Source organism: Phyllostomus discolor, chromosome 6 (assembly GCF_004126475.2).
Source record: "Phyllostomus discolor isolate MPI-MPIP mPhyDis1 chromosome 6, mPhyDis1.pri.v3, whole genome shotgun sequence".
Classification (NCBI taxonomy): Eukaryota; Metazoa; Chordata; class Mammalia; order Chiroptera; family Phyllostomidae; genus Phyllostomus; species Phyllostomus discolor.
Genome location: NC_040908.2, coordinates 121,514,691 through 121,541,950, shown reverse-complemented (window position 1 = coordinate 121,541,950; position 27,260 = coordinate 121,514,691). Strand labels below are relative to the sequence as shown.

The 27,260-nt window shown below is 53.5% G+C and overlaps 2 protein-coding genes and 1 long non-coding RNA gene across 8 annotated transcripts in view; all 3 read right to left on the bottom strand.

Moving 5' to 3' along the window:
- The window catches only part of ARAP1 (ArfGAP with RhoGAP domain, ankyrin repeat and PH domain 1), a 67,060-nt gene extending 64,535 nt beyond the window's left edge, over positions 1-2,525 (bottom strand). For 2 of the 3 annotated variants that reach the window (XM_028515346.2, XM_036028857.1), the window contains exon 1: positions 2,419-2,525. The gene's annotated coding sequence lies outside the window, so the exon portion shown is untranslated. Of the gene's footprint in view, positions 1-1,905; positions 2,208-2,418 lie in introns of those variants that run through there. The other variant, XM_036028856.1, reaches the window with a different exon arrangement.
- Positions 2,526-4,846: 2,321 nt separating this feature from the next.
- STARD10 (StAR related lipid transfer domain containing 10) overlaps positions 4,847-27,260 on the bottom strand; it is a 30,427-nt gene continuing 8,013 nt past the window's right edge. For all 4 annotated transcript variants that reach the window (XM_028516608.1, XM_028516609.2, XM_036028853.1 and 1 more), the window contains exons 3-7: positions 9,005-9,152; positions 8,274-8,377; positions 7,279-7,396; positions 5,513-5,565; positions 4,847-5,271 (exon numbers count right to left, since the gene is read on the bottom strand). In XM_028516608.1, coding sequence (XP_028372409.1) covers positions 5,026-5,271; positions 5,513-5,565; positions 7,279-7,396; positions 8,274-8,377; positions 9,005-9,152 — 669 coding nt within the window. In that variant the 3' untranslated portion in view covers positions 4,847-5,025. The remainder of the gene's footprint in view (positions 5,272-5,512; positions 5,566-7,278; positions 7,397-8,273; positions 8,378-9,004; positions 9,153-27,260) is intronic.
- LOC118501270 lies at positions 19,726-20,320 on the bottom strand. The gene is made up of 2 exons (XR_004903894.1): positions 20,201-20,320; positions 19,726-19,970 (listed from the first exon to the last, which is right to left on the bottom strand). It is a non-coding gene; the product is annotated as an uncharacterized LOC118501270 (long non-coding RNA).

Below are 27,260 nucleotides of genomic sequence, written 5' to 3'. Positions count from 1 at the left end.
GTGTAACCCTGGTCCAATCTCTGGCCTTGGCCTCAGTCTCCCCATTTGTGAAAAAAAGCTGGGCCAAGCGGTCACTGACTGACCATGGCCATATCTGCTCCAGCCTTCCTCCCACCTCATTTCCTCCTTCCTTCTCCATTTCCAGCTCCTGTCCTATTGCACACCCCCCGCCCCTCCCCCGCCGCCACTGCAACAGAAACCTTGGAAGCCTAAAGCAGGTTAAAAGGCACAGCTGGTAGGCAAGGGGTACCAGACCTCAAGCAGCCCAGGGCCCATCCCAGGCCTCTAAGGGTTAAGATCCAGAGTGAAGGGGGGTGGGGGGAGGAAGAGGCAGGGTCAGGGCTAGAGCCCAGGGCCTGCCTCCCCTCCCCCTACCTTGGGAACAGAAGCTACTTGTTTGGGCATCAGCCGGCTGGCTTTGAGCTTGGCCAAAGGGAGAAGGGGATGGAGAGGGGAGAGCCCCTTGCCCCTCCCCCCAACCCCAGGGAGAGTAGAGGGGACTCCCTTCTTCCAGCTGATGCCCAGTACTGGGCTAGTCCATCACCAGTCCCTAGGACTCTCCGAGGCCCCTTACCCCTCTGAGCTGACCCCTTCCCCTAAGTTCTGCCTTTTCTTCATTCAAATACTCACTGCTGGGGGCAGGATTAGACTCAGGCCCAGCTCCGGCCCAGACCAGGCTCTTTTCGGAGCATGGGCTTACCAGCCCATCCTGCAGATGGGGAAATGGAGGCTCTGAGGAACTGAGATGTCTGGGGGTGTGCAATCACATGGGGTGTGGTAGCAGCACAGACACTGCCCCAGGTCCCAGACATTCCCTTAGCGCTGCAGGCCCCTTCCCCGCAGCGCTCCAAGGAGGCCCTTGCTAAGCTGAGCCACTACACAGCACTGAAAAGCTAGGCAGCAATAGGGCAGCCCACTTCTGAAGCCCCAAAGGATCTGGGACATTTGGAGGAGAGAAAACTTTGGGGGTGGGGGAAGACAAGCAACCTGCACAAAGGGCTGTGGCTTGATGTACAGACAAGCATGACTGGACCCTGACAGGTGACGGGGGTGAGGCTGGGACCAAGCAGGTAATGCCCCAGTGAAGCCTGGGTACAATCTGAGCCCTTGGTGGCCTCTGCCAACTTTCACCTTCCCAGTTGTCAGGACTCTGCCTGGGACAGGCCCCTCTTGCCCTACTCCAGTAAGCAAGTGGCAAATGGGGAAGCAGAGTCCCCAGGCCAAGGTCTGGCCAATCCCAAACCCGCCATGGGACAGGGGGTCAATTCTCTCTACACCTGGCCCCTGACACCCCTTCACGCCATACCCATTTCCGTGCCGTTCCTCAAATATTCCGTGGAAGTTCCTGCCATTGCACAAGCTATGTCCTCCTCGGGAGGGTCCTTATCCTTGTGAATTGCCACGTAACTGCTGAGGACCATTCCAGTCATCTCCTTCCTGGACCTCCAAGAGCTCCAGTCCCTGATCCTCAGTGCCTATCTGCATCTGTCTTTGTGACTCTTCCAGTATCCTTCTACCCTGTAATGAGCTTACTGGGAGGTCTCCCCTAGCCTGGGCACTATCTGCTGTCTGAGGACAGGCATCCTGGGTGCCTCTGTCTGGACCTCAGTGCTCACGCAGTAACCCGAGTACCTCTACATATCTGCCTGACCCTGCAGCCCTCCCTGTCCCCCAAGCCTGAGGATGAGGGAAGGCTCCCAGGGCAGGAGCTTTGGGGGATGGTGTGCATACGCCAGAAGCCATACGGTGATGGCTTTTAACCTAAGTTCCCCCGAGCACCAAAAACACCTCTGGCCATCTGGGACTAAACACCCACACCATGCCCTGCAGGCTGAACTCCAAGTCTGCTCTCTCCAGTCCCAAAAACCCACTGCTGCCTTGACCCCATTCAGTGTGAACACAAACCTCCTTTTTCCAGCAATTGGGCCAGGTAGGGGCTCTTGGGAGTCCATGCCACCATTTACTGGTGGGGAATTGGGGCGCAGAGACCGGAAATAGTCTTCCCAAGGTCACTGCCCAGGTCCTGGGCACAGGGTCGTTGCCATGTGCAGAGCTGTAGGGGTCCCCGCTGTCGACGAGGTGGAAGCCTTCATTTCACAAATATGAAAAGCAAGGCGTCCAAGGAAGGGCTGGCTCCGGATCCCGAGAGCCTTCATGCCATAGGGCTGAGGGCTGGAAGCTCCCGGTCCCGCCGGTTCGCCCTCTTGCCTACAGTCTGACCAGACAGCGCACCTTGAGGAGGCGATCCTATCCCCACCACTGAATAGCAGAACTGAAAACACAACCCGAAACATCCGCGGAAGTAGGTGCCGGCACAGAATCATCGCGGGGCCTCGGCGTTCCCTTCTGCGGAATGGGAAACTCCGGGCCACACTTGGGGAAGGAGCGCAACGGGGAGGTCCCGGCAACCACACTGACCTGTTCTGAGCGAAGACTCTACTCGGGGACCCGGCGTTCCGGAGCAGCCACAGACTCAGCCGCACCAGCTAACTCGCGGCCTCAGGCCGGGCGCGCCCACCCCCCCGGGTGCTTCCGTCCGCCCCACGTGACGCCCTAGGGAGGGGAGGGCGGGGCAGGGGCATGGACACGCCCCCTCTCTGACCCGGCTCTGTAGAGTTCCGGCTCGCTCAGCACTAGAAGGGTGTGTATGTCTCGCTGGTTCCTCTTGCTGCTACTCGGAGGTCCGTTTCTGTCTCCTGAGGCTCAGGTTCTATCTCCACCCCCACCACCCTCTGAGACTCCATCACTCCAGAGTCTCCCCGCCTCTTGCTACTCCTCTTCTGGTGACTGTGCCCCAGCGGAATGAGCCACACCCCCCTCCCAGGAGCCCCCACCCCCAGGGTGTGAAAGACAGTAGAACCTAGGTCTCTAACCTTTTCTAGGAAGTCCTTCCCCACCGCTTTCTCTGAGGCTACCTCACTTCTCTCCCTGGGCCACGCCCCCAGAGGCGGGGTGGTGGGGAACAGGCCCGCCCAGAGTGCCTAAAGATCCTATGGCTGAAGGCTGAGACCTAAGGCCCTGGCACACAGGCACCTTCGCTGGCCTAAAGAACGGGATATTCTCTACCACTCTGCAGGCACACACACAGATGACGGTCCTGGGCAGGCATTCCTGGTTCCTGTGTCCGGGGCACTTTTGGGGCCAGCCAAGCCAGAGATCTTACTCTACCTCTCCGAATGCCCTGTGGACACATTTGGAAGAACAGCCCTCGCTGGAGTGGGACATGAGGGTTTACTCATTGAGATTGGGAGTCATTAATTCGAGTACCTACACCTACTGCACGCCAGGCCCTGTGCTGAACAATTCACTCCTTTTATCTCAATCCTCCTCTGCTTGAAGGCAAAAATCATCACTGCAGGTTATGGATTAGAAAATGAGGCTCCAAAAATTTCCCCAACTTACCCCAAATTACAAAGCCAGTATTGGGCAAACCTGGGGTTGGAACCCAAGTCTTGGTGAGTTATAGAACCTCCTGCCTCCCACTGGCCCTTTACTCTGCCCCTCCAGGAAAGTCCACTACTCCGTCTTCCTGACGAGGCTGAGGCAAGTTGCTTCCCAGGAGGGAGGACGGGGCCATACCTCGGAGAGAACTTTCTGGCCCCAAATTCATATCAGGTGCAAAAATTCTGGGGAGGGCAGAGCACAGGGCCCTTCTCCCAGCCTGACAGCAGGGTTGTCCCTCAGGCAGCAGAGGGCACCTGGGGGCCACAGAGAACAGGGGAGACCCAGGCATCCTTCTAGACTTCAAAGCATCAAGGTAGAACACAGGAACAAGGGCCTGGCATCCGACCACTGACAGGGGATTAGGGGCCCTCATCCTTTTTGTTACCACAGGCTGGAGGTCTTTTTTTAAAAATTGATTTGAGAGAGACAGACAGACAGAGGGAGATAGAGGGCAAAATGCCCACCAATTTGTTTTTCCACTGATTTACGCATTCACTGGTTGATTTTTTTTTATGTGTCATAACCAAGGATTGAACCCAAAACCTTAGCATATCAGGATACTGCTCTAACCTAATGAGCTATGTGGCCAGCCCAGAGGTCTTCAAAATGACCTAAGGAGGGCTCAAATAACAGGGCCTGGTCCCTTCAATGCACTGGAGTCTGATGACTCTCACCTCAACTCCAACCTCCCTCCTCCAGAACATATTGCCCCAACCTCAGCCCTGTGGTGTGAGACCCAGGGACCTCTCCACCTCCCTTCCCTGATGCCTGGAGAGTGTCAGGCCCCCAGCCCACACACTGAACCCTGGGAGGCTGAAGGTCACAAAGTAGAACCTCCCTCCCCATAGAGCTGAAGGTCACATGGAAGAAGCCCACCCTCTGACCCCTGCTGCAGGGCCTCTAAGCCAGATCTGCTCCTTCTCTCAGAGCAGTGAAAGACAGTCAAATAGCCTGGAGAGAATGGCAGAATGAACATGCAACCAGGACAAGTGGCTAGAAAGAGTGAAATAATGGCCCAGCCAGTGTGGCTCAATTGGTTGGAGCATTGTCCTGTGTACTGAAGGGCCTTGGGTTCCATTCCTGGTCAGGGCACATGTCTAGGTTGCAGTTCAGTACCTGGTTGGGGCACATGCAGGAGGCAACCCATCGATGTTTCTCCCCCTCTCTGGAATCAATAAATACATATTTTAAAAATTATAAAAACTGCAGTGAACTACTGAATAGACACAAAGGGAACAGAACAACCCAGCCCTCCACTTACACATGGGGAGATGAGGGGATGCCTAAAGGAGCAAAGGTCAGGGGATCAATGAAAGCATTAACAAAATGAGCCGTAGAACAAGGGGGCCAAGGGCAGCAGGCTGGCCCAGGCAGGTGGGGAGCAGGCACTGCGACGAGCCAGTTGAGGCTGTGGGATTGTTTATTAGGGCTGTGCCCAGCCAGGCCGCAGCGCCAACCTAGGCCTGAGCCCAACGTCCTCAGGAGGCGCAGGGGATGTGGGAGGGGAGAAAGCGCGGGAAGAAGATCTGCCACCCCCGGGCTCTGCCCCATCTTGTCTCAGTCCCTGTTGTGGTTCCGGGCTCAGGTGAGCGAGGTATCATCGTCGCTGCCCTCTCCGCCAGCGCCACCCATCCTCTCCTCCCGACTCTCAGCCACCGCGCTCTCATCGATATTCTCCAGTGAGTCCGCATGCTGCACCGACAGCTCTGACAGCGCCAGGCTTGGCAACGGGCTTTGCTCCGGGTGCAGCCACGGCTTGAAGTGAGGCTGATGCTTCTGCTTCCACTCAGGGTACTTGACGCACGCCTTGTACATCTTCTTCATGGCCTGTGGACCCACAGCACTGCTGAGTCAGGTGAAATAGCGCAGAACAAGGCACGCCCATGTCCCCTCCTCTGCTGCCACTCAGCCCCAGCTCTGAGCATTCAGAGTTCTTGCCGGTTTCATAACCCCGCCCCCAGCCCTAACCACACCCCCTGACTCCCAGTCTCCATCTCTGACTCTACCCTTGTGGCCCCAAACCCTCTCCACCAACCTCCATACCCCCCAAAGTCCCAAGGCCACTCACCTTGGGAGCCAAGAACTGAGAAGATTTATTCACCACCCACTTGGGTAAGGAGCCTATGAGAGCAGAACAGGGTAGTTAGAAGAGAGGGGAAGAAGCAGCCTCAGGGACCTAGCCCCTGCTTCCAGTCTGGGGTTTCCAGGGAGGCCACCCTCTTCTCCATAGGGGTGGGGGATGAGATAAGTCCTACAAGACTTCATCATCCTCACTCCCTCTTTCCACCTCGGACCTAGGCCCTCAGGTGCAACTCTTTGTCCCGCCCTCTTCTGCTGAGCCCCAGGGGGCTGCAGGGAAGAAAACCACAGGGTCCTAGATAACGGATGGGTTGAAATCCTGACCCATTGAGCTCCTGTCAGTTACCTCCACTCACACTAACATCCTTCTCATACCCAGCCCCTCTATGGTGAATGGTCCAGATGCTTAGCCCCTCCTTTGCCTGTCCTTCCACGTCCCCTGCCCCAAGAAGCCTACCTGCTACACAGGCCTCATGGCTCAGCACCCCAGCCTGGCCTGACTTGGAATCCACAGCCCAGCTCTCCACCCTGTCTCATTCCCAAGTGTCCGCTCTGCCTCTGACACCCAACACACTCACTCAATGAGATGCTGGGGAGCCTGGGGCCTGGGCACTTGGCCTTCGGTGGGGTTCAGAGCATACCCAGGCAAAGGTGCTCAGGGCCTACCCATCCTCCAGCCACTCATCCATTCACTCACTCCACATTCACTCCATGATACCCGCCCTGGACCAGCCCTGGGGACCCAGAGAGAAACAGACTATATGGGAGGTTCAACCGTACACCAACTGCTCTGCTAGAGGGGCACGGGCCCACAGAGCAGGGAGCCATGACGCCTCTGGGTATCAGACAGAGGAGGAGACACCTGAAGTAGCCCTGAAGGGATGAGGAAGGGAGGACAGGTGTTTCTAGGCTGAGGGACAGGTCTGCCTAGACAGGGAGATGGGAATGTGTGCAAAGGTGTGAGGAGGACCCAGGAAACTGGGAGGGGGCTTAGACTCTCCACTCTGAGGGCAATGCAAAGTCATAGGAGAAATTTAAGCAGAAGAGAATCATGAGGAAATAAGTATTTTTGGAAAAATGCCGCTGGTAGCTGTACGGACAGACGAGGTGGATGAGTATGGAGAGGAATGCCAGATTCAGGAGCTATTTAGGGGTAGAATCAATAAGAATTGGTGACTAGGTTTGGAAGCTGAGAAGAGGGAGCCTCGCAAGACCCCAGGTTGTTGGCATAGGTGACTGCAGGGGAGACTCAGGAGAAGAGGCAAGTCAGGAGGGGAGATGGTGAGTTCAGCATTGGACACAGGTCCTAGAAGACATCCTGAGGGGCATGTCTCGGAGGTCAGTGGCCACACGCATCTGAGCCATGTGCTCAGCAGGCCCCAGAGCCTTGGGAGTGGCAGAGCCTTCCCAAGGGGAAGAGACCTGAGGCTGGAAGATCCAGGCCTCTGGGAAGGGCAGAGGTTGGGAACCAGCAAGACAGCAGCCAGCGAGCAGGGAGCAGGTCAGAGTGCAGGGGTGTGGGCACCCGGGAAGACAGCTCTAAGCTTCATCATGGGGCAGTGGCAACCACCTTAGCCCTTGCTTCTCAAACCACTGTAAAGTCTCAAACCTTGGTTCAAATGGTGTTTTGGATCTTTGCCCCAAAATACAAAACAGCTCCTAACAGAGGCCTTTCTGGATCCTGAGGAGATCAAGTCCCATGCCCTGCAGTATAGGGGAGGATACCATGGTAGTCTGCCAGGGCCAAGCCCTCACCTTTGGGGTCCACCTGGGCCAGGTAGGTGATGACGCAGCTCTTGGGCCCCGTGCTCTGGATGAGGTAGCCCGTCTGGATGGACACAGCCCGGACCAAGTCTTTTCGAGGTGGGTATTTCTGGGGATGGAAGGCACAGGGAAGTAAGACTCAGGGCGGGGGCAAAGGAGGTGTCTTTGTGAGCACATACACACACACAGTTAGTTCACACCCCTGGCGTCCACTCCAGGCCTGGCCCATTGCTGGGGTGAGGAGAAAGGGAGGAGTCAAACTAGGTCATTCTTACCCTTCTTAAGCTTTCCCTGTTACCCTTTGGGAAGACCCCAGCCTGGGGTCAGGGTTTATGAGCACACAGACAAGCACACACACGCATGTGCACACACACACACTCTCTCTCATCCTTGCCCAGACTGGCTGTACCTGCCTGTCCTGCCTGTCATGGAGATCGAGGCAGCCCAGCCTCAAGGAAAGCCGGGAGCCCTGCCCTCACCTCTTGCTCCCCACTTTCCCAGCCAGGCCAAGCCAGACTCCATCCAACAAAATCCAACCCATTCCACCCACAGTGATGGCCCACACTGCCCTCTCCTTAGCTGCTTGAGAGCCCCAGCAGGGAGACAGGGCCATTATTTTCACTATATCAGAAGGAAACAAGCCCTGGCTGGGTAGCTCAGTTGGTTGGAGCATTGTCCTGATATGCCAAGGCTGCCGGTTTGATCCCCAGGCAGGGCACATACTAGAATCAATGAATGAATATATAAATAAGTGGAACAACAAATCGAGGTGTCTCCCTTTCTCTCTCTCTCCTTCTCTTTAACACTCTCTAAAAATCAAATAAGAATAAAAAATAAAGAAAAAAAAGAAGGAAACTGAGGGCCTGTGGGAAGTCACAGGGAAGCCATGGCAGCAACCGGGGTCCTCTCTGTGTGCAAGGCCTGCAGGGCCAGCCCTGCCTGGCACCTTCCCCTGCCCACCCAGCAGGGAAGGCACATCAACTCACTGGATGTTTGACTGAGTAGTTCATAATGATGTAATCAGTGCCCATGGGGAGCCAGGAGCGAAGGGTGATGACATCACGGTTCTTCAGGGGCTTTGGACACCTCCCTGTGGAAGGCAAGGGACAATTCAGCCAGACCACTGGCCTGCCTGCCTGCAAGGGAGGGCACAGCAGAGGCCAGAGCCACAGGGATGCCTAGTTAACTTACATCTCCCCTGGACCAAACAGGTACCCCCCCACACCAGACCACAGTCCCAGACCTGGAACTAGGAAAGAGACAGAGCACAACCCTCTCCCCTCCTGTCTCCAGCCATCCCTGCTCCTCACAACCTCGCACAGTCCTTACCTTGCTGGCCTGGCCTGTTCGTACGTGTGAGTGTATAAGACAACAGGACTATTGTGGTGTGTGTACATGAAAACATATGGCTGCAAACATGTGGCAGATGGCTGTGGGTCATATACGTGTGTACCAATGTATTTGTGTGGACTGTGGACACATGAACATGGGAGTGCACATGTGTTTGTATGTGTGTGTATGTGTGTGTATGATGTGTGTACTCAACTGTCTGGGAGTGGACAAAGATGTCAAGGAGGGCAGCCCTACATCTCAGCACTCAGGTCCCTGGGCAGCCTGGCCCTGGGAGCCATCACCAGGAGGGAGACGGGAGGAGGCGGCTGGGCTGGAGGTAGGGGCAGCCTGCAGGAGGCGGGGCAGTGTGCCGGGGCCTGCTCACAAGAGTAATAGCCCACGTCGGCATTGACTGTCAGGCGAGCGATGTCGAAGGTCTCAATGACATTGCTGTCCCACTTCTTTCGGTATTCAATGTCGTGTAGGACATCATAGAGTGTCTCGGCTGGCACATCACGGCACTCCATCCGGCACTGCAAGACAGACACGTGGGTTGTCAGGATCACACAAGGCTCAAAGCCCTGGTACCAGGGGACCAGAGAGCAGACGGGCAAAGCAGAGAGGAAAAGAGGAACGGGAAGCATCAGTGACCTCTGAAGCCAGCATGGGCTCACCACTTGCTGTGAGTCCTGTCCAACCCTCCCAGAAGCCACCTGTGCCAGGAGACAGCAGCCCCTGTTTCCAGAGACTATCTCCCCCATCCTAGCCCCCACCAAACCTCCCCATTTGTCTTAGTTTCCTCCTCCAGGGAGCCTTCCTGAATTACCCAGCCAGACTTTCTGGACTCCCATACACTGAGTCTCTGTATATCTGTGCCCTCTTGGACCCTTGACCTTCACGGTTGGAGGCTCACAGCTGATTCAGCACAGAGGCTGGTATGGACACATGTGAAATGAAATGAAAGCATGAAGGAACAAACGAATGCCTAAATGGCTGATTTCCTTCCTCCATGGTTCTTACTTATCACCAGGCCATACTATTTGTCCTCCCTTCTTTTTTAATCCAATAAACATTTTTGCTTTTTAAAAAATTATTTTATTGTTGTTCAAGTACAGTTGTCTGCATTTTTAAAAAAAATATTTTGATTTCTTATTACTTACTAAACCTGTCTTCAAAGAGCTTTCCATCCAGAGGAGAAAAGAGCCAAGGATACCTTTTTAAAAATTTAGCCCACATAACAACTCTGCCAAACAAGAAATCCAAGGAGGAAACTGAGGCTCAGAGAGTTTAAGTGAGGTAACCTGCCCAGGGTCTGCCGGCTGGTAAGCAGCAGAGGTAAGGGATTTACTCCAGATCACGTGCCTGGAAAGCGGGTGAAAACAGAACCACCTCAGGGTTCTCCGCTGCGGACAGACACATGGACTGTCAGGGACACGCCAGGCTCAGAGTCCTGGTGCCAGGGGGCCAGATTTGGGCTCAGCAAGAGGAAACTCAGTCCACAGCCTTGTTCTGTAATTCCTTTACCCGAAAGCCCAACCCCCAGAATCAAGTTCCCCTCAGCAAGGGAACAAGTTTTCTTGCAGTTTAGAAAGGTCTCCGGGAACTGCATGTTTAGATGGTGCCAGGGGAAGCACACACACTATGAGGGAGGGTCACACCGCCTTGCCTCGAATCTCAGGTTAGGCCTCGGCACCGCTACCCATGTGAGAGGCCACAGGAAGGACACATCACCACCTACTGGGGGTTCTCGGTACCCATGAACTCATCAAGCCCTGCACAGACTTCACCTTACAGAAGACACAGAGGACAGAGGAACAAACTAAGTGTCACCATGAGAACAAAACCAGGTGGTGAGACATTCTGCAGGGTCACTGGTCCAGTCTTTTCTACAGATCGTCGTAAGGAACTAGGCTAGACTAAGAGACTCAGAGGACACGGCACCAGACAGAAAGTGTGGTCCTGGTGTGCATGCTGGCTGGGACCCAACAGCTGGAAAGGACAGATCTGGGACAACTGGAGAAATGTGAACATGACCCGAGTATTATATGTGCCAAAAACTGCTGAATCAAAATGGTGGAGATTGCTGCCTGAAAAAAAATATGCAAATCACACACCGGAATGCGTGGTGTGATCTCATTTGGGTGGAGGGTAATAGATGCACAGAAAAAGCTCAGGCATCACAATCGCTAACATGTTAACAGCAGTGATCCCTAAATGATGAGAATATGGTGTTTATTTTGTTGGGGTTTTTTCCTGTTTGTATTTCTAATTTTCTAAAATGTATAGCACTGCTTCTGGAATAAAGGAAAAAAATTAAATAAAAACGTCCCCCAGGGAGTTGTCTCTGGAGCATGCCCACATCCTTCTCTCTCTCAGGCGCATAGCTTTACTTTTCTTCCCTAAACTCTGAGGGTCCCTACGAGACTTGCAAGGGAAGCAGCGGGCAGCAGCAGCTCATCCTGGGCTCACCCCCTGACCCTGTCTCCAAGGCCCCTTTTCTCTGACCTTGTAGTGAGCTTACAGCAGCCCCACCTCAATTTACTTCTTTTTATGTTTCTTACGATTCGAAGCACAGCTCCGCTGCCCAGGCTCTCCTGTTGCTTCTTCTGCCCTAAGCCTTTCCTCTATTTCACTGTCCCCAGCTTTAATAAATGTACTCGCAAAAAAAAAAGTTCCCTCAGAGATACTGAGAGGTGCACTCACCACTTGCCAGGTACCACCCTAATAGGTGCTTTATATACATTACGGCATTTTACTCTTACAGCAACACTCTAAGGTAATAGCCCCATTTTAGAATTAAGAAAACCAGAGTTCAAGGACAGACTTCAGCCTGCAAACACTCTCCCTCTGTTTGCTTTCCTGCTCCATGAGGGGGCATGACTAGATCCAATCATTGAACAACCTGGTTCCCGCCCTGTGTGGACAGCAGAAAAGCCAGAGATGAAACTGGGGCCTGTCCTTGAAAGGCTTCCAGTGGAAACAGAAGACCTACTTGAAAGTGAGGAGGTTCCCTAAACTGCCCAGTGGGGGCACAGAGGAGGTCAGCTCCGTGGGGTGGGTGAGGGGCCAGGCTTCATGCAGAAGCTTAGTCTGGACGGTAGGTGTCTGCCAAATGGCCCTGGCAGAGGGAGCACCCAGGGAGCAGGCGCAGAGACAGATGAGAGGGGGCCTGCAGGGAGCCGGATGAGCTCCATTCGCTCCAGTCCCCGTGGTGTGGTATATAGCCCAACACTCAAAAGGCCCTGGTTCCAGGTCCCCTTGGGGAAATACGTGATTCTGGGGCTGGGTCAGAGTGAGTATAAGATGAGCCTGGAACACTTTATGGTGCTAAAAAGGACCTACCCACAGAATGCCAGGGACCTCGCCCGGAGGACACGGAACCAGCACAACGAGCTCCCGTTGGTTTAGGTGGCCAGCTCATCAGTGCGTGTCTGGCGCTTTCCCAGTGCTCGCTTTAAAGTGCGCGTCCTGGGAAACCCCTCAGACCAGGGCAGACGAGGACAGCCGGCCGCCTCCCATGGGCTAAAGACGGGACATCCAGGTATTAAAATAGATAATAATGATCGTAACAAATTGTATTCCAGTGAATAAAATAGGGAACCAAAGTATATACAGGTGTGAATAAATAAACTGAATGCTTAATCAGGGTATTTACATAGTTTCAAGGTACCTTCCCATCAAACACTGATACAAAGGGAAAATAAGTAACTTCATGACAGAGAAGCCTGGCAGATCCCACCTTAATCAAGCGATCAAAGAGAACGTCATAGTAACGAGCATCACTACTAACGATCAGTAAGTGAGCATCATCAGTGCGACCGGGTGCCGCGGGACAGGACACAGCGAAAAGAATATAGGCACCACTGACGCGGCATTTCTGCCAAAGATGGATAAATCTAATCATAGGGCAAGTCAGACAAAGCCAAAATGAGGAACTTTCACAAAATAACTGGCCTTTAAGTCAGGGTCATAAAAGCCAAGGAAAGACTCAAGAGCTGTATCAGGCTGACTCATGAAACTAACGAGACTAATGAAACCTGAGTGCGTGAGGGCATGAGTGCGTAAGTGAACAGCGCGATGGGAGGGGCACAAGGGGGGGAGGGGCACAAGGGGGGGAGGGGCACGAGGGGGAGACGGGAGAGGGAGGAGCCCGCAGAGGCTGACCTGGCATCACCGGGATATTCCAGACAACCTTCTAGTCAGCAGCCATGTGGTGGTCCGGGTGCCGCACCAGACACCCAACACACATTCACCCTTCACATGTGCGAGCGGTGTCATGCCTGTGCTGCAAAATAAAACCACTGAGGTACAGGAGAATGAGCGACCTGCCCATGTCCGGCAGCCAGAAAGCGGCCTAGCAGGGATTCAAGACAAAAACAGACCTTCCTGGACTCCTGACCATCAAGGAGCACTCAGGTGTGGCTCCTGAGGAAACCAGAACTACTCTGAATCCAAGTGGGGAAGTTGGTTTGGCTTTGCAAGTCCTCAGATGTGTTATGCTGGACGGCGCATGCGTGGGGGGGCCATGCAGCAGGATGATACTCTGTGGGAATGCCTCTTCCCTGAGGCCGGCCCCAGGACCCCGGGGCCCAGCCACGGCCACTGCTGAGTGCACACTGAGTAGGGGCCCTCACGGCTGGGATTTTGCCCATTCTCAGTTGGGCCATTGGACCAGAATTGTTGTGGTTTCGGGACCAAAGGCCTCCCTCTGGCACAGCAGGCCGTGGGCGGAGCACGCATAGCCCCAAGACAGACTGGGCACCTGTCGAGAGTCAACTCTGCATAACATTTTATCTTCAAGATACAGATGGAAACTTCAAAGGTTTCCCAGCTGGTGGCAGACTCTCAGGGAGGACGGCCCTGTTGGGGCGGGGTGGGGCGGGGGCACTGGGAAGGTAAGAGCCCTGGCCGTGGTGGCCTTCCAGGTGGGGACACTGAGGCCTGGGTGGCGGTCTACAGAGCAGAGAGTGTCCGTGGGCTCCCACAGCCCAGAGCGACTGGCCTGGCTCCTGACCCAGCTCTTTCCACAGCCCCAGGAGGCCAGTGCGGCTGCGCCGCCAAGACCAGTAAATTACATCTAGCATTGTTCTTGCCTGCAGGGCCAGCTGCCACATCAGCAAAGACAAGGTGTAATTCTAAGAGGCTTTGGGATGCATGTGTGGGGGTAGGAGTGAGTTATTGGAGAGCACCTGGTGGATGGGGCCCATGCATGGAAAGCACATCCATTGGGCCCTGGGCAAGTCCATCACTTCCGGTGAATACCTGGGAGCTCCCCCTGGAATCCAGAACTAAAGGGGAGGAGCCACACTGGGCTACAAAGCCCTTAAAGCCTGGTTACAGCAGGGAGACTGACAAGCAGCCATTTCACAGCTGAGAAAACTAAGGCCCAGGGTAAATACAGACTGTGACCCCTGTACTCCATTCTCTCCAGACCTCACAGAGGGGAGAACTGTTACTGCCCGGAGCCCCTGGTCCCACCCCAGCTCCCAGCACCCTGAGTCCCACAGAGCCATGAGCAGAAAGCACTGGACAATCTAGGCAGGCCATCAGGGAGACTCCTGCAGACTTTGGATCTGGCAATCCCAGGTTCTGATCCTCTCCTTGGGCACAAGATTTAACTCTCTTGAGTCTCAGTTTCCTCATACGAAAAATGGGGATACCTGCCCTGGCTGGTGTGGCTCAGTGGATTGAGCTCAGGCCTGCGAACCAAAGGATCACCAGTTCAATTCCCAGTCAGGGTGCATGCCTGGGTTTTGGGCAAGGTCTCCAGTAGGGGGTGTGCGAGAGGCAACCACACATCGATGTTTCACTCTTTCTCCCTCCCTTCCCCTCCATAAAAATAAAATAAATTAAATCTTTTTTTAAAAAAGGAAGAAAAGTAGGGATACTAATAACCTATGGCATGGGGATGTTGTGATTACATTCAATGAGATAATTTCCATAAATACTAAAATATAGTAAAGAATACTCAAATATACATAGCAAATACTCAAAACAGGGTAACTGTTATTGCTCCTGTGGGCTCCCTCAAGCAGCTGTTCACCCTCCCACAGGCCAGGACTAGGTCACACGTGCGTCCTTTATTTTGTGCCCTCAGCACCTCTCTTGCCTCACTCTGGCCCTGCCCCTCCATCCATCCACTCACCACTTTTGGGAGTCCGCTTCTTGCAGGCCTGCAACTGGGAAGCGTGGACCCAGAGACAAACCGGACCTGGGCCCTGCCCCAGAGGAGCCCCAACAGGTGGGTGGTAGGAAAGACACAGACACAAAATCCCCACAGAGAATGTGCAGTGTTGGGGGATGGCGGGCGGAGGTGAGGGAACCATGGGAGCAGAGGGTGAGGGAGTCTCAAAGGAGAAGGAGCTGAAGTTTCACAAGGGGACAGGACACTTCAGACAGAGACTGGTGGGTTCAAAGGCCTGGAGGCTTCACTAAATATGTACAGAGCAGGGCCCAGGGTCGAAGCTGCATCTCACTCTCCCCCTCCCCTCTCCCCTATCCCTAGTGGGCACTTCTCTGGGAGACTTCCTAACACTTAGCCTTAGAGGAGGGTCTCCATGGGAGGAGGGAAGGGGGGGCAGCGGTACCGCCCAGGACCCGGGGAGATGGCTGACCTGAGAGAGGGGGAAAGAAGTCAGTCAGGTCACCCCCATGGGGCTGTGGTATGGCCTTGAGGGCCAGAGGCCAGGGCAGTAACAAGCAAACTGAGACGGACAAGTGAACTTGAGTCTGGCTCCCACTCCGAGACCTCACACAGCAGGTCTCCAGTATCCCTGCCCACGGGCTATGTGGGGCACCTGGCATAGTCCCTCCCAAAGTCCCTCCTCCACCACGACTCTTTGGGTTGCACTGGGGAAACTGAGGCCAGAGAAGGGTAATGGGGTCATTTGGGTTCAACCCCTCAGGCTGTGCTGACTTCTCCCCATGCTGCATTTTAGCAGTTTGGTAAAAGGAGTAACAGGCAATTGCCCTTTCCCAACAGAACCATATTCAAATCAGAGGAAGTCCTCCTAGGCACTAAGTAACAACTCAATCCAGCCCCAAGCAACAGCCACAACCTCGATAACCACTACCATGTGCTCAAGTCACTAATTTATTATCCCACAAAGGATACAGCAGCACAGACTGTGCTGCACTGGGCTACGGACCCCACAGGGGCTAAAATTTAGGCCAGACCACCTCTGCCAACTGTTACAGACACCAAACTGCATCCTGTGGAGAAACCATCTCTTACCGTCCCGGTACCCCCAGTGGGTGTCATCATTTCCATTTTACAGATGCAGACAGTGAGGCCAGAGGGTCATAATGACTGACCAAGGCCACACGGCTAAACAGTGACGAGGCAGAGAACCAGAGCCTGCATGTGCCTGACCCCAAAGTGTCAGGACATTCTGCCACTTTCATCAGGGAGCAAGACTGGCCCGGCTGCAACTGGAGACTGTCTGAGCTAACTGATGGTTATTATGCAGTGCTCACTGAATTCAGAGGGCTTGCTCACCAGGGAGGCGAAGCCCAGAGGTTCTTCGTCTGAATGAGGTCACTGACTCCTTGCTCAGACTTCACTGGATTCAAAGGCAGGGCTGCACTTGCCCAACCCCCAGCAGTCCCAGCTCTGCAGCTCTACCCCTGGAAGCCCCTCTGAGAACCTTTCAGCCATGGCGTTGCCCCGTCAGGCCTGGCCAGGCCCCACAGGCTTACAGTCTACTCAGCAGTTCCAGGAACTGTCTGGGTTGGACAGGCCTCTGCCCCGGCCACATCCTGCCTGGGGGGCCCTGGCTTGGGCAAAGGACTCCAGCTCTGTGTCCCAGTATCTCCATCTCTCACACAGAGATAATCCTCCCTTCAGAGTAGAGCTGTGAGGATTAAATGAGGCTTGGATGTAAAGCCTCAGCAGCTGCCCTTCCTCCAGCCCCGACTCCAACAGCTTTCCTGACTTCTCAGGCCCTGCTCAGGGGACCACGTTCCTTATGGTCCCCAAAGGGCAGCCAAGATACACAGGGACAAGGAACAACATTAAGAACAACAAAAAAGCCCCCTCTCTCTCCACAGAGCAGACCAACAAGGAGCGGGTGGGTGGCCTTCTTATACCAGGGCCCAGTACAGACCCCCTCCCCGCCCCCCCCCCCGCCCCCGACACACACACCACCCTCTCCACCACAGCCAGACACCACACCCCCTCCTGTCCCACGGGGGCTGAGAGATGCTGAGACCAGCTCCAGGGACCCCTTCTCCCTGCCTGCTCTGGGTTCTCCACCCAGGGCCTGCTCACTGCCTGCTTGCTGGCTTCAGGGCCCTCCACTCTGCCCTTCCCAAAGCCCACAGGGCCAGCACTGAGACAGGCTGATAGAGCCCCTGCCCTTGCTTCTGGGTTTCTGGGGCCCCTAGAAGGGAGACCCCTCTCAGACCTTCCTCCATGCCCTCTGATGTCTGGACAGCAGCACTCGGGCACTGACACCGGAGTTAGGGGAAGCAGTGGTGGGGTGGGGGCGGGAGGAGAGCGGTCTACTGATACTCCCAGGACCTTCCTTCGCTGGCTCCTTTCCTATTTTGTCTTCAAACTTGGCCCGGCTGACCCCTGTCCAGGCAGCCTGCCCTGTCCCTAAATTATGCAGGTTGGGCTGGGGAACCAGCCCTCCAGCCCCATGCCTGGCTCCATCAGCACACACTGGATGCACTGATGCACCTGCAGTGCCGTGGCCCCTTGTTCACCCCCACATCCCCTGGGCCCCGCACAGCTTAGCAAAGACCTGTTGCCTGAACAGTAGACTGGACAGGTGAGCCAATAAAGAGGCAGTGCCCGTGGGAGCTTCTCTTGACCTCCAGAGTCAAGAGTGCTGGGGCTATGGAATTCGGAGAAGAGTTAGCCTGACTCCAGGATGCTTGTGAAAACCCCTAGGGCACTTGAAGCTGATTACCACTTCTGCCATCATCCTCACAAAATGGGGTGTAGGGCTAAGGCATGTCTGAGACAGATCCAGGGGCAACCCCAGGACTTCGTTGTAAGATCTTTCATGGTTCTGATAGTTAAAGAAAAGTAAAGTAAAATTGTACTGAGGTACCAATTTATACTTAGTAAATTAGCAAAAATATATATAATACCCCCTGCTTGTGAGGGTGTGGTAAAACTGGTACAGTGAGTGACAGCAAATCTGGGTTTCACTATCCTGAAAAGTACTCTGGCAAATATATATTTTTTAAGATTTTATTTATTTATTTTTTAGAGAGGGAAGGGAGGGAGAAAGAGAGAGAGGAAGAGAAACATCAATGCGCAGTTGCTGGGGGCCGTGGACTACAACCCAGGCAGGTGCCCTGACTGGGAATCGAACCTGCGATGCTTTGGTTCACAGCCCGCGCTCAGCAAATATTTTTAAAATAATAAAAATGTATCTTTCACCTTAGTTCCCGGGACCAGGACCAAAAATTTATACTCAGGGAAAAAAATACAAAATAAGAAAAAGTACTGTTACAATATTCATGAGGACATTATTGTTCTTGTAATTAGCAAAATGCCTCGTGTGCTGGAGAACGACCCTGCCCACCACCCCCAGCAGGGCCTGGCTGAGTCAGAAATGACACATGAAACCCACGTCTCCATGGTCAGCTAATATTGGGTAAAGGGGCAGGAGAATAAAATGGAGTACAAATAGCCTCTTCAATAAATGGTGTTGGGAGAACTGGTCAGGTACGTGCAAAAATATGAAACTAGACCACCAACTTACCCCACACACCAAAATAAACTCAGGATGGATAAAAGGCTTAAATGTAAGTGTGACACCATAAAAGTCCTAGAGGGAACACAGACAGGAAAATCTCAGATATCCCACGCAGCAACACTTTCACTGTGTCCCCTAGGGCAAGGGACATAAAGGGAAGAATAAACAAATGGGACCTCATCAAAATAAAAAGCTTCTGCATGGCTAAAGAAAACCATCGAAATGAAAAGGGAACCAACCATATAGGAAAACATATTTGCCAATGACACCTCAGACAAGGGTTTGGTCTCCAAAAGACAGGGTCTGGCAGAAGTAATGGCTGCTTGAGTATGGTTGAAAAGAGTAATAATATGGGTGTAATAACTTATAGTTTTAATTTGAACATTTTGTCTAAAATGGCATATGATATGCTTGGATGTGATACTATTATGTCACAGAATTACATGCTTGTGATGTTGTGATTTAAAAGGGGCATTATTTGTGCTGGCTATAAAGAACTCATATGGCTCAATACCTGGAAGACAACTAATCCAATTAAAAAATGGGCAAAGGACATGAACATCTGGGCCCTCAGAGGGCCCAGAGACATATGAAAGGATACTCAGCATCACTAATCATCAGAGAGATGCAAATTAAAACCTTAATGATACCACCTCACACCTATCAGAATGGCCATCATGAATCAACAAACAACAAGTCCTGGAGAGGTTGTGGAGAAAAGGGAACCCTAGTGCACTGTTGGTGGGAATGCAGACTGGTGCAGCTGCTGTGGAAAACAGTATGGAATTTCCTCAGAAAACTAAAAATGGAACTGCCTTTTCACCCAGCAATTCCACTGCTGGGATTATACCCTCAGAACCCTGAAACACCAATCCAAAAGAACCTATGCACCCCAATGTTCATAGCAGCACAATTTACAATAACCAAGTGCTGGAAGCAACCTAAGTGCCCATCAGTAAATGAGTGGATCAAAAAACTATGGTATATTTACACAATAGAATTCTGTGCAGCAGAAAGAAAGAAGGAGCTCCTACCCTTCGAGACAGCATGGGTGGAACTGGAAAGCATTATGCTAACTGAAATAAGCCAGGTGGTGAAAGACAAATACCATATGATCTCACCTTTAACAGGAACCTAAAGAACAAAACAAATGAGCAAAATAGAACCAGAAGCATGGAAATAATGAGCAGACTGACCATGACCTGAGGGAAGGGGGAAGGCGGAGAGGGAGAAAGAAGGGGGAGGGTCTAGTCAGGGAACATGTATGGATGACCCATGACACGGACAACAGGGAGGGGACGACTGTGGGAGGGGGGTGAGGGGGCAGGGGAGAGCCATGGGAGAAACATCAGGACAACTGTAATAACACAACAGTAAAATATAAAAATAAATAAAACCTAAACCAAAAGTTACAGAAAAGGATGACACATCCCCTCAAGAATTGCTGGCAGCTATGGAGGACTGTGGGCTCCCCCAGCGGGGAGGCAGGGGCAGGCGCCGAGCCGGCTCTGAACCCTCAAAACCCAGGACAGGCTTGGCAAGGAGTGGCTGCCAGAAATGTTCACGAATTAATAATCCTTCAGCAATGTGAGAAACTTTCACAGATGCAAACTTAAATGAAAAAAGGAGAATATAAACCTCTATCTCCCTGGCTGGCGTAGCTCAGTGGATTGAGCACGGGCTGGGAACCAAAGTGTCCCAGGTTCGATTCCCAGCCAGGTTACATTCCTGGGTCGCAGGCCATAACCCCCAGCAACCGCACATTGATGTTTCTCTCTCTCTCTCTCTCTCTCTCTCTCTCTCTCTCCCTCCCTTCCCTCCGTAAAAATAAATAAATAAAATCTTAAAAAAAAAACAACAAAAAAAACCTCTATCTATGCCATAGTCCAAACCAGCAGTCTTCAACCTTTCCATCTCATGGTACACATACACTAATTACTACAATTCTACGGCACACCAAGACATATATTTTTTGCTGCTCTGACACCAAGACATATATTTTTTGCTGCTCTGACAAAAAAATTTTTGTTCATTCACAGCAGACAGCTATTGTTGTGCTGGCTGTCATCATTGTCTTATTTGACAATCTCAGGGAAGAGAGGTCAGTGCCCCTGACTAAATAGTCAGATACTGCATGTTTCAGAAATTCTTGTGGCACACCAGTGTACGGCCGCACACTGGTTGAAAATTGCTGGTCTAAACAATGTATGAATTATCTACACCCTTGAATGAGAGCTAGAAGGAACATAGAAAAAGTTTCACACAGAAATTAAGGCTCTGGGTGATTTATTTTTCATTTTTGGATTCTTGTTACTGTTGATACAATATAGTTTATATAAGACACAGAAACTATATATGAATTTTCTTAAGTTTGGAATGTTGTCCAGTTGCCCTGGACAGGTGGCTCAGTTGATCAAGCATTGTCCCATATGCCAAAATGTCACAGGGGTGATTCCTGGTCAAGGCACATGCCTAGGTTGCAGGTTCGATCCTCAGTCAGGGTCAGGGCGTATACAAGAGGTAATCGATTGATGTTTCTCTCTCACATCGATAGCTCTCTGTCTCTGTCTCTGTCTCTGTCTCCCCACCCCCTCCATCCCTCCCTTCCTCTCTCTCTCTAAATCAATAAGCATGTCCTCGGGTGAGGTTAAAAATAAAAATAAAAATAAAATTAAAAAAGAATATCCAGAATCTCAAGGTCCTTGTTCCCTGGACATGGAAGCCAGGACTCAGCTAAGATGGGGCCTGAGGCTGCCCATGCTGACGCTCAGTCACTCTGGAAAGGCTCTGCATTGCATGGCCATGCTGGAAGTGGAGCCAGGGGGCTCAGGGCCCTTCTACCCTCCGGCCGGGGCATAGGCATGACAACCCTGGGCAGTCGGGGCAAGGACAGGGGGGAGCTGGGGCTGAAGGTTCAGGGAGGGGCACCTACGTGGAGTCCTAAGGGATGAAGAGAAAGCAGACAGCACCCACATGTTAGAAGGAGGAAGAGACTCCTGGCAGAGGAGCTGACGTGAGCCCAGGGCCTGGAACAGCCTCAATGGGATGGGGGAAGGAGAGGGCTCACACAGTTCCATGAGGTAACCTGAGTGAATGCGGATAGAGCTGGAGGAAACAGAGCTGTCCCTTGGGTGCCTCAGACTGTTCATCCTTTCGTCCATTCAGCAAATGTGAATAGTGTGCCAGCTCTGCCCCATGCTCTGTGATAGGGGCTTTGCAAATTCACCGAGTCCTACCCTCTCAATTACCTAGGAGGGAAGATTATGCCCATTTACAAACAGTGGCTCAGAAAGGTGAAGTGGAGGAACAACCTGGAACCCACTGTGACCCAAAGTCTGCCCCCAAAGCTGTTCCCCAATAACCAGGCTCTGCTCTGTGGAGGACCAGGGAATCTCAGGCAGGCCAGCCCCTGGCCAGGGGAGGACTGTCCCTGGGGCTTCCACACTAGGGGCGTGGCTGTTGGGGCTGGCTCTGCCTGCAGTGGGGGCAGCCGGAAGGATACAGAGAGCACGTGTGGTGTGGTGGGCCCAATGCAGGGTCTCCTTCCCCCACCTCAGGCTCAGTATTCCCACTTGCAAAATGGCTAGACGAGTCCTGCGGCCCGCTCTTCTGAAAAGAAGGAGGTCTAAAATCAGATACCCCCTGCCCTGGCCACTGTGGCTCAGTTGGTTAAAGCATCATCCTGCAACTGAAAGGTCGCTGGTTCACTTGCTGGTCAGGCCACATGCCTAGGTTGCGGGTTCAATACCCAGTTGGGGCACAGGCGAGTGGCAAGCGATCCATGTTCCTCTCACATCAGTGTTTCTATCTCCCTTCTCCTCTCTCTCTCAAATGAGAATAAAGTAAACCTTTAAAAAATAAAATAATATACCCAACCCATCTTCTCCCCAAAAGTGGGGCCCATCTGAGACTCTGCGGGGCATGGGACGCTGCTACATTGCCCCAAGACAGAGCTCCCTGAGTCTGCTCCTGGGTCTGCTCAGGCAGACCAAGCTGGGCCCTCTGCGGCTCTCCATCCAGGGCTAAATGACTCATGGCTGCTCGGCCTCCTTCCTTCTCCCTCCCCCCACCTCGTCTACCTGGACCCCCATCCCCCAGGCTCCCGAGCAGCAGGCCCCAGCTCTGCAGCAGAGCAGTGAGGAACATCCTGCTGACGTCTCAGAAGCTGACCTCCTGGTCTGGAGCTCCAGTCCTGGGGGAGGTGAGGAAGCCAGACAGAAGAGGGAGAGCTGAGAAAAAGCAGAGAGTGGGTGGGCCTGGAAGAAAAGGGAGGGGGTGACAAGAGACCAGAAAGATAAGACAAGGCCAGGCTTACACACAGACATCAAGACAAAGACAAATTGGATAAAGGTCCCCCTGGGCTGCAGGGGTCCCTTCAGGGGTTCCAGTGGCCTAATGTCCCCAAACCTCTCTAATAAACTCCAGACTGCTTCTTCAACAGCCTCCTGGGGATCAGCCCCCGGACAGCGCACAGGCCTCTCATGTGCACCGTGTCCACCACTGTTGTCATGTCTACCCCAAGGCCTGCTCCGCTCCCCTCCTGTGCCTGGAACCCAGGCAAGGTTCTGGACTCGTCCCCCACTGCCATCCCTGGGACTCCACTCAGCCAGGGCCTTCCCAGCAGCTCCTCCTCACAACCCCAGGCAGGCCTCGCCACCCTTGCTTGGAGTACTGCAGACACATCCTCATCTCCTGGCTCCCAGGACTATCTGTCCCCTGCAGCCAGGGAGCTTTCTGAAACCCAGAGCTAATGATGGCACTGACCAGCCTGAAAGCCTCTGCTGCCTCTCTCTCTGCCTTCAGCAAACCCTCACTGCAAAGCATCCTCCTCGCTCTGACTCTGGCTGCACTCCTTCCTTACCCTTAGCCCGTGCCTCTGCCCCTGGGAGTCTACCTCCCTGAGGGACCCACCAAGACCCTCTCAACTTGCTGCCTGGCTCCTGCTGGCCTCCCAGTCCCTCCCCCCCAGACTCCTGCTGCCCCGGTCTCCCCCAGCCTGAGCTCTCACAGAGGGCTGTCACATCAGTCTCTCACTAGCACTGGAGAGCAGGGCCTGGGTCCAATCTGTGTCTGGTCCCCAGCAACAGCATAGTAGCTAACAGGGTATGTGGGAGACATGAGAAATTTGTTGAATGAATAAACAACTGGGACAGAAAAAAAATGGGGGAAAAGGATAAGGGATTAAGGCAAAGGCAGTACCATCAGAGACAGGAATAGGAAACATACCCCTCGGAGAGATTCTGAGACCCAGAGAGAGGCCCAGAGGCCAGGCCAGGAGGCTGGATGGGGGCAGGGAGGAAACCTCCGCAGAGTCAGAGCTGCACAGAGCAGGGGGCAGGAGCCGCCAGGAGACAGCTGAGGAGATGTAACTGGATCAGAGACAGCTCTGCTGCAGTGAGGGGGTGTGACTCACACGCAGAGTAAGACCAGACATAGAAACACACACAGTTTCACACTCAGCGGCACACACAACCTCACAGGAGCACCAGCATGTGTTCAATAAGGACACAATCACCCACAACCCAGCTCCACACAGAACGCCCACACACAGAAGGCCAGACAACCCCCATCACACTGTCCTGTCCTCAAAGCACACAACCACCATCTGGTGTCTTATTTACTTACTGCTTGCTTCTGTTTTGCTTATCTCACCCTCAAGATGTAAACCCATGACAGCAGGGCCTAATCTGTCTGGTTTGCCACTAAGTTCCTGGATATAACACAAAACCTGGCATATAGTATGTGCTCAATAAATATGTATTGAATGACTGAATGTTGGAGAAACACACAAGGAAATACCATCCCCTCTGGTTGTCAGGCTCCACCTCATCACCTCCCTGGCCCAATACCAGGTCCCACGCAATCTGAGAGAGTCCAAGGACTGAGAAGGGGGATCCTGGAGGTGGTAGAGGGGATCTCAGGGAACCAGGGGAAGATGGAGGATGTGCAATGAAAGGATGAAACTAAATAGCCTGGGCACTGCATGGGTATTCACCCCTTCACTCCCCCTGTGTATCGGGGTAATGTGGGGTGTACATGTGCAAGCATTGTTCTCCTGCCCCAGGACATAAAGATTCTAGAGACAGCACAGGTAGCAAGTACCTACCTGACTGCACGGAGCCCAGGCTGAGAGAAAGAGAGGTAATAGTTAAGCTAAAGCCCCAGAGAACTGCTCCAGCTGCTCTGTGCCCCGTGCCACATGCCACCTGCTCCAGGCTCTCTTTAATGACAGGTGAGAAGAGCCTGCATTTGGCATGGGACCCACCACTAAATTCTGGACCCACTACTTTTTTTCCACTGCCTGTGTTTCTGAAGCTCCAGGGGCTCCAGAGTATCAACACCAGCCCAAGCATGCCAGGAGAGATAAAGGGAGGCACCTCGAGCCTGCCACCTGGTCTGAGCAGCTTTCCTCCCACCTGTTGCTGGAGCATGCGCATCTGTCCAGGTCAGGGGTCATGGCTGGAATAGGGTTTCTATCCCTGTCTATGTCGGTGACAACCTGGCACCCAGGCCTGTGGCCACCAGTCTCTCAGGAACAGGCTAGAGTGGCCCAGGGAGGTCCCAGATCCCCAAAGAGTGCCAGATGCGTGGGGTCATGGTGCCTCAACTCTGGCTCCAGGTGGCCTAGCCAGGCGTGGGGACGTAGGGGAAGAAATAAGACCCATCTGTCTCTTGGACTCCCTCCTTTCTCTTATCTCCTGAAACTTTAAAGACTTTCAACTGGAAACTGAGCTGAGGCTCGTTAAAATTTAAAAGCCAGAGCCTGAGGAGCTGGGCATGGAGGGCACAGAGCCAGCCTGGCGGCTGGGGGCTCTTCTAGCCCCAGGGGACACCGACTAGAGGCACCCACCCCACCCCCTGCCCTACTCCCATTCACAGGGTTCTTTGTCCCCAAAAAGGCACCAAGGGGGCTGCACATCTACACCTCAACCTGAACAACACTCCCCAACTGGCACACTGCAAAGGGCTACCCTGTGGCCGGCATGTCCCACCCTTTGTCTCTCCCAGCTCTCTCTCTCTGGATGCAATCCCTTACTACTTTCTAGCAATGCCTCCTTTAGTGCAGGCCTCGGGCCCTCTGTCCAGACGATACAGCAACAGCCTCCTCCTCCCACGGCATTATGTAAAATCCTCCCCTGAAACCCCAAGAGCTCCAGGATCCAAGTCCTAGGGGCCTTCCTCAGTCTAGCTCTCTCAACACCTCCAGCCCCAAGATCCGAGCCCCACACCAGTCGCCTGCAGTTCTCCTAACGCACCGCCCTGTTTCCTGCCTCCTCCGTATAGCTGTTCTTCTGCACGGCCAGCTCCCAGCACTATCAAACTGGTATGCCTCCTTCTCCACCCAGTTCAAAAGGGACCACCTGAGTGTTCCTTCTCTGTGAAGTCTTCCCAGGCCCCCAAGGCTGATTCAGAACCCCGCTCTGGGTCTCCACAGCTCCCGTGACAAGTGGCAGCCGCAGCACCCAAATAGGGAGCTCCTTGAGCGCAGGGCTCAAGTTTGATTCCCCTCTCTGTCCCCAACCTCCAGCACAAAGCCAGGCAGAGGTGCTGTAAGTGAATGCCCATTAAATTTGTGAGTGAACAAATGAAATGCCTGGGACAGGCAGGGCAGCACTGCCATCCACATTTGACAGATGAAAAAGTAAAAGCCCAGGCAGGGGGCAGCAACCTGCCTATGGCCATGGGGCTGGCACTTTGGACCCAGTTTTCTCTTACTTACAGCCTCAAACTGACCCACACACCTCCTCCAGGAAGCCTTCTCTAAAGCCTCCAGCCACTTCTGACCTTTCCCTTTCTGAGCATCCTCCCCCCCCGTCCCCCCCCCCCCGCCCAACACACCTAAAGACTGGCAAGGCCTTAGCTATCTGCCCTTACTCTGTGTCCACAACCCCTTACCACGGCCTAAGGCCAGGATGGCCTCTACAGACCACCTGCCCAGCAACTTCCTGTAGAAATGGGGAAATTGAGGCCCAGAGGGGACAGAGGCCCACCCTGCACCTGAACTCACCGAATGCAAAGCCCTAAAACCAGACTAACTCCCAGCTCTGCCACCACAGATAAGAAAACTAACTCTAAAAGGTGAAATGACCCCCAAGGTCACACAGCAAAGATTGGGCTCATGCCCAGCTGGGTCCCCTCCAGGATGCCCTCCTGCAGTGACACAGCACAGCAAGACCCAAGTGAGCAGAGAGAGAAAGTTATGAGCCACCAGGTCTTGGAGACAGAAAGGCCTAAGGGAGCAGAGAGATCTCAGCCTTAGAGGTCTCAGCCTTGAACTCAAGGACCTGGGTTCTGATCCTGCTTCAGCCACTTTCTATTTGGCCTTGCCCAAGTAAATTCCTGCTCTGAGTCTCAGTTTCCACATCTGTTTGATGGGCTTAATAAGACCTATGCCACAGGACAGTTGTGAAGACACAGCAGAAAGACCAAACACCTGGCCCCACTCCTGCCCCCACCTTCCTCATGACCTTCTGAGTCCCACAGACTTGTACAAGTGAAAAGGGCCCTTGGAGAATCCCTGAGATGACCCCTGACCCCTCATTTCAAAGGCAGAGAGAATAAGGTGCCGAGAGCTGACAGGACTGTGCACTGGCTTGAGAGCTTGGGTGGGGGGTGGGGAGCAGGTGGATAATGAGACAGGGCAGTGAGGGGCTACTGGAGCTTTCTCCAAGGGGGAAGGGGAGGAGCCATAGGACAGGCAGTCAGAGAAGACAGGTCCCCGCTGCCCAGCTTCCTATGGCAACAGGAGCCTCAGGTTCTCAGCCACGCTCCTCCAAGAGATCACCCACCCCTACTCCAGCCACCGAGCCCCTCAAGCCCCTTCCCACCCAGCCCACTCCTGCCTCAGGGTCTGCCTGCTCCAAGAGTAGACAGGGGTCACTTGGAATTGTCAACCCTTTCCCCACCAGGGTCTGAAAACCTCTGAGG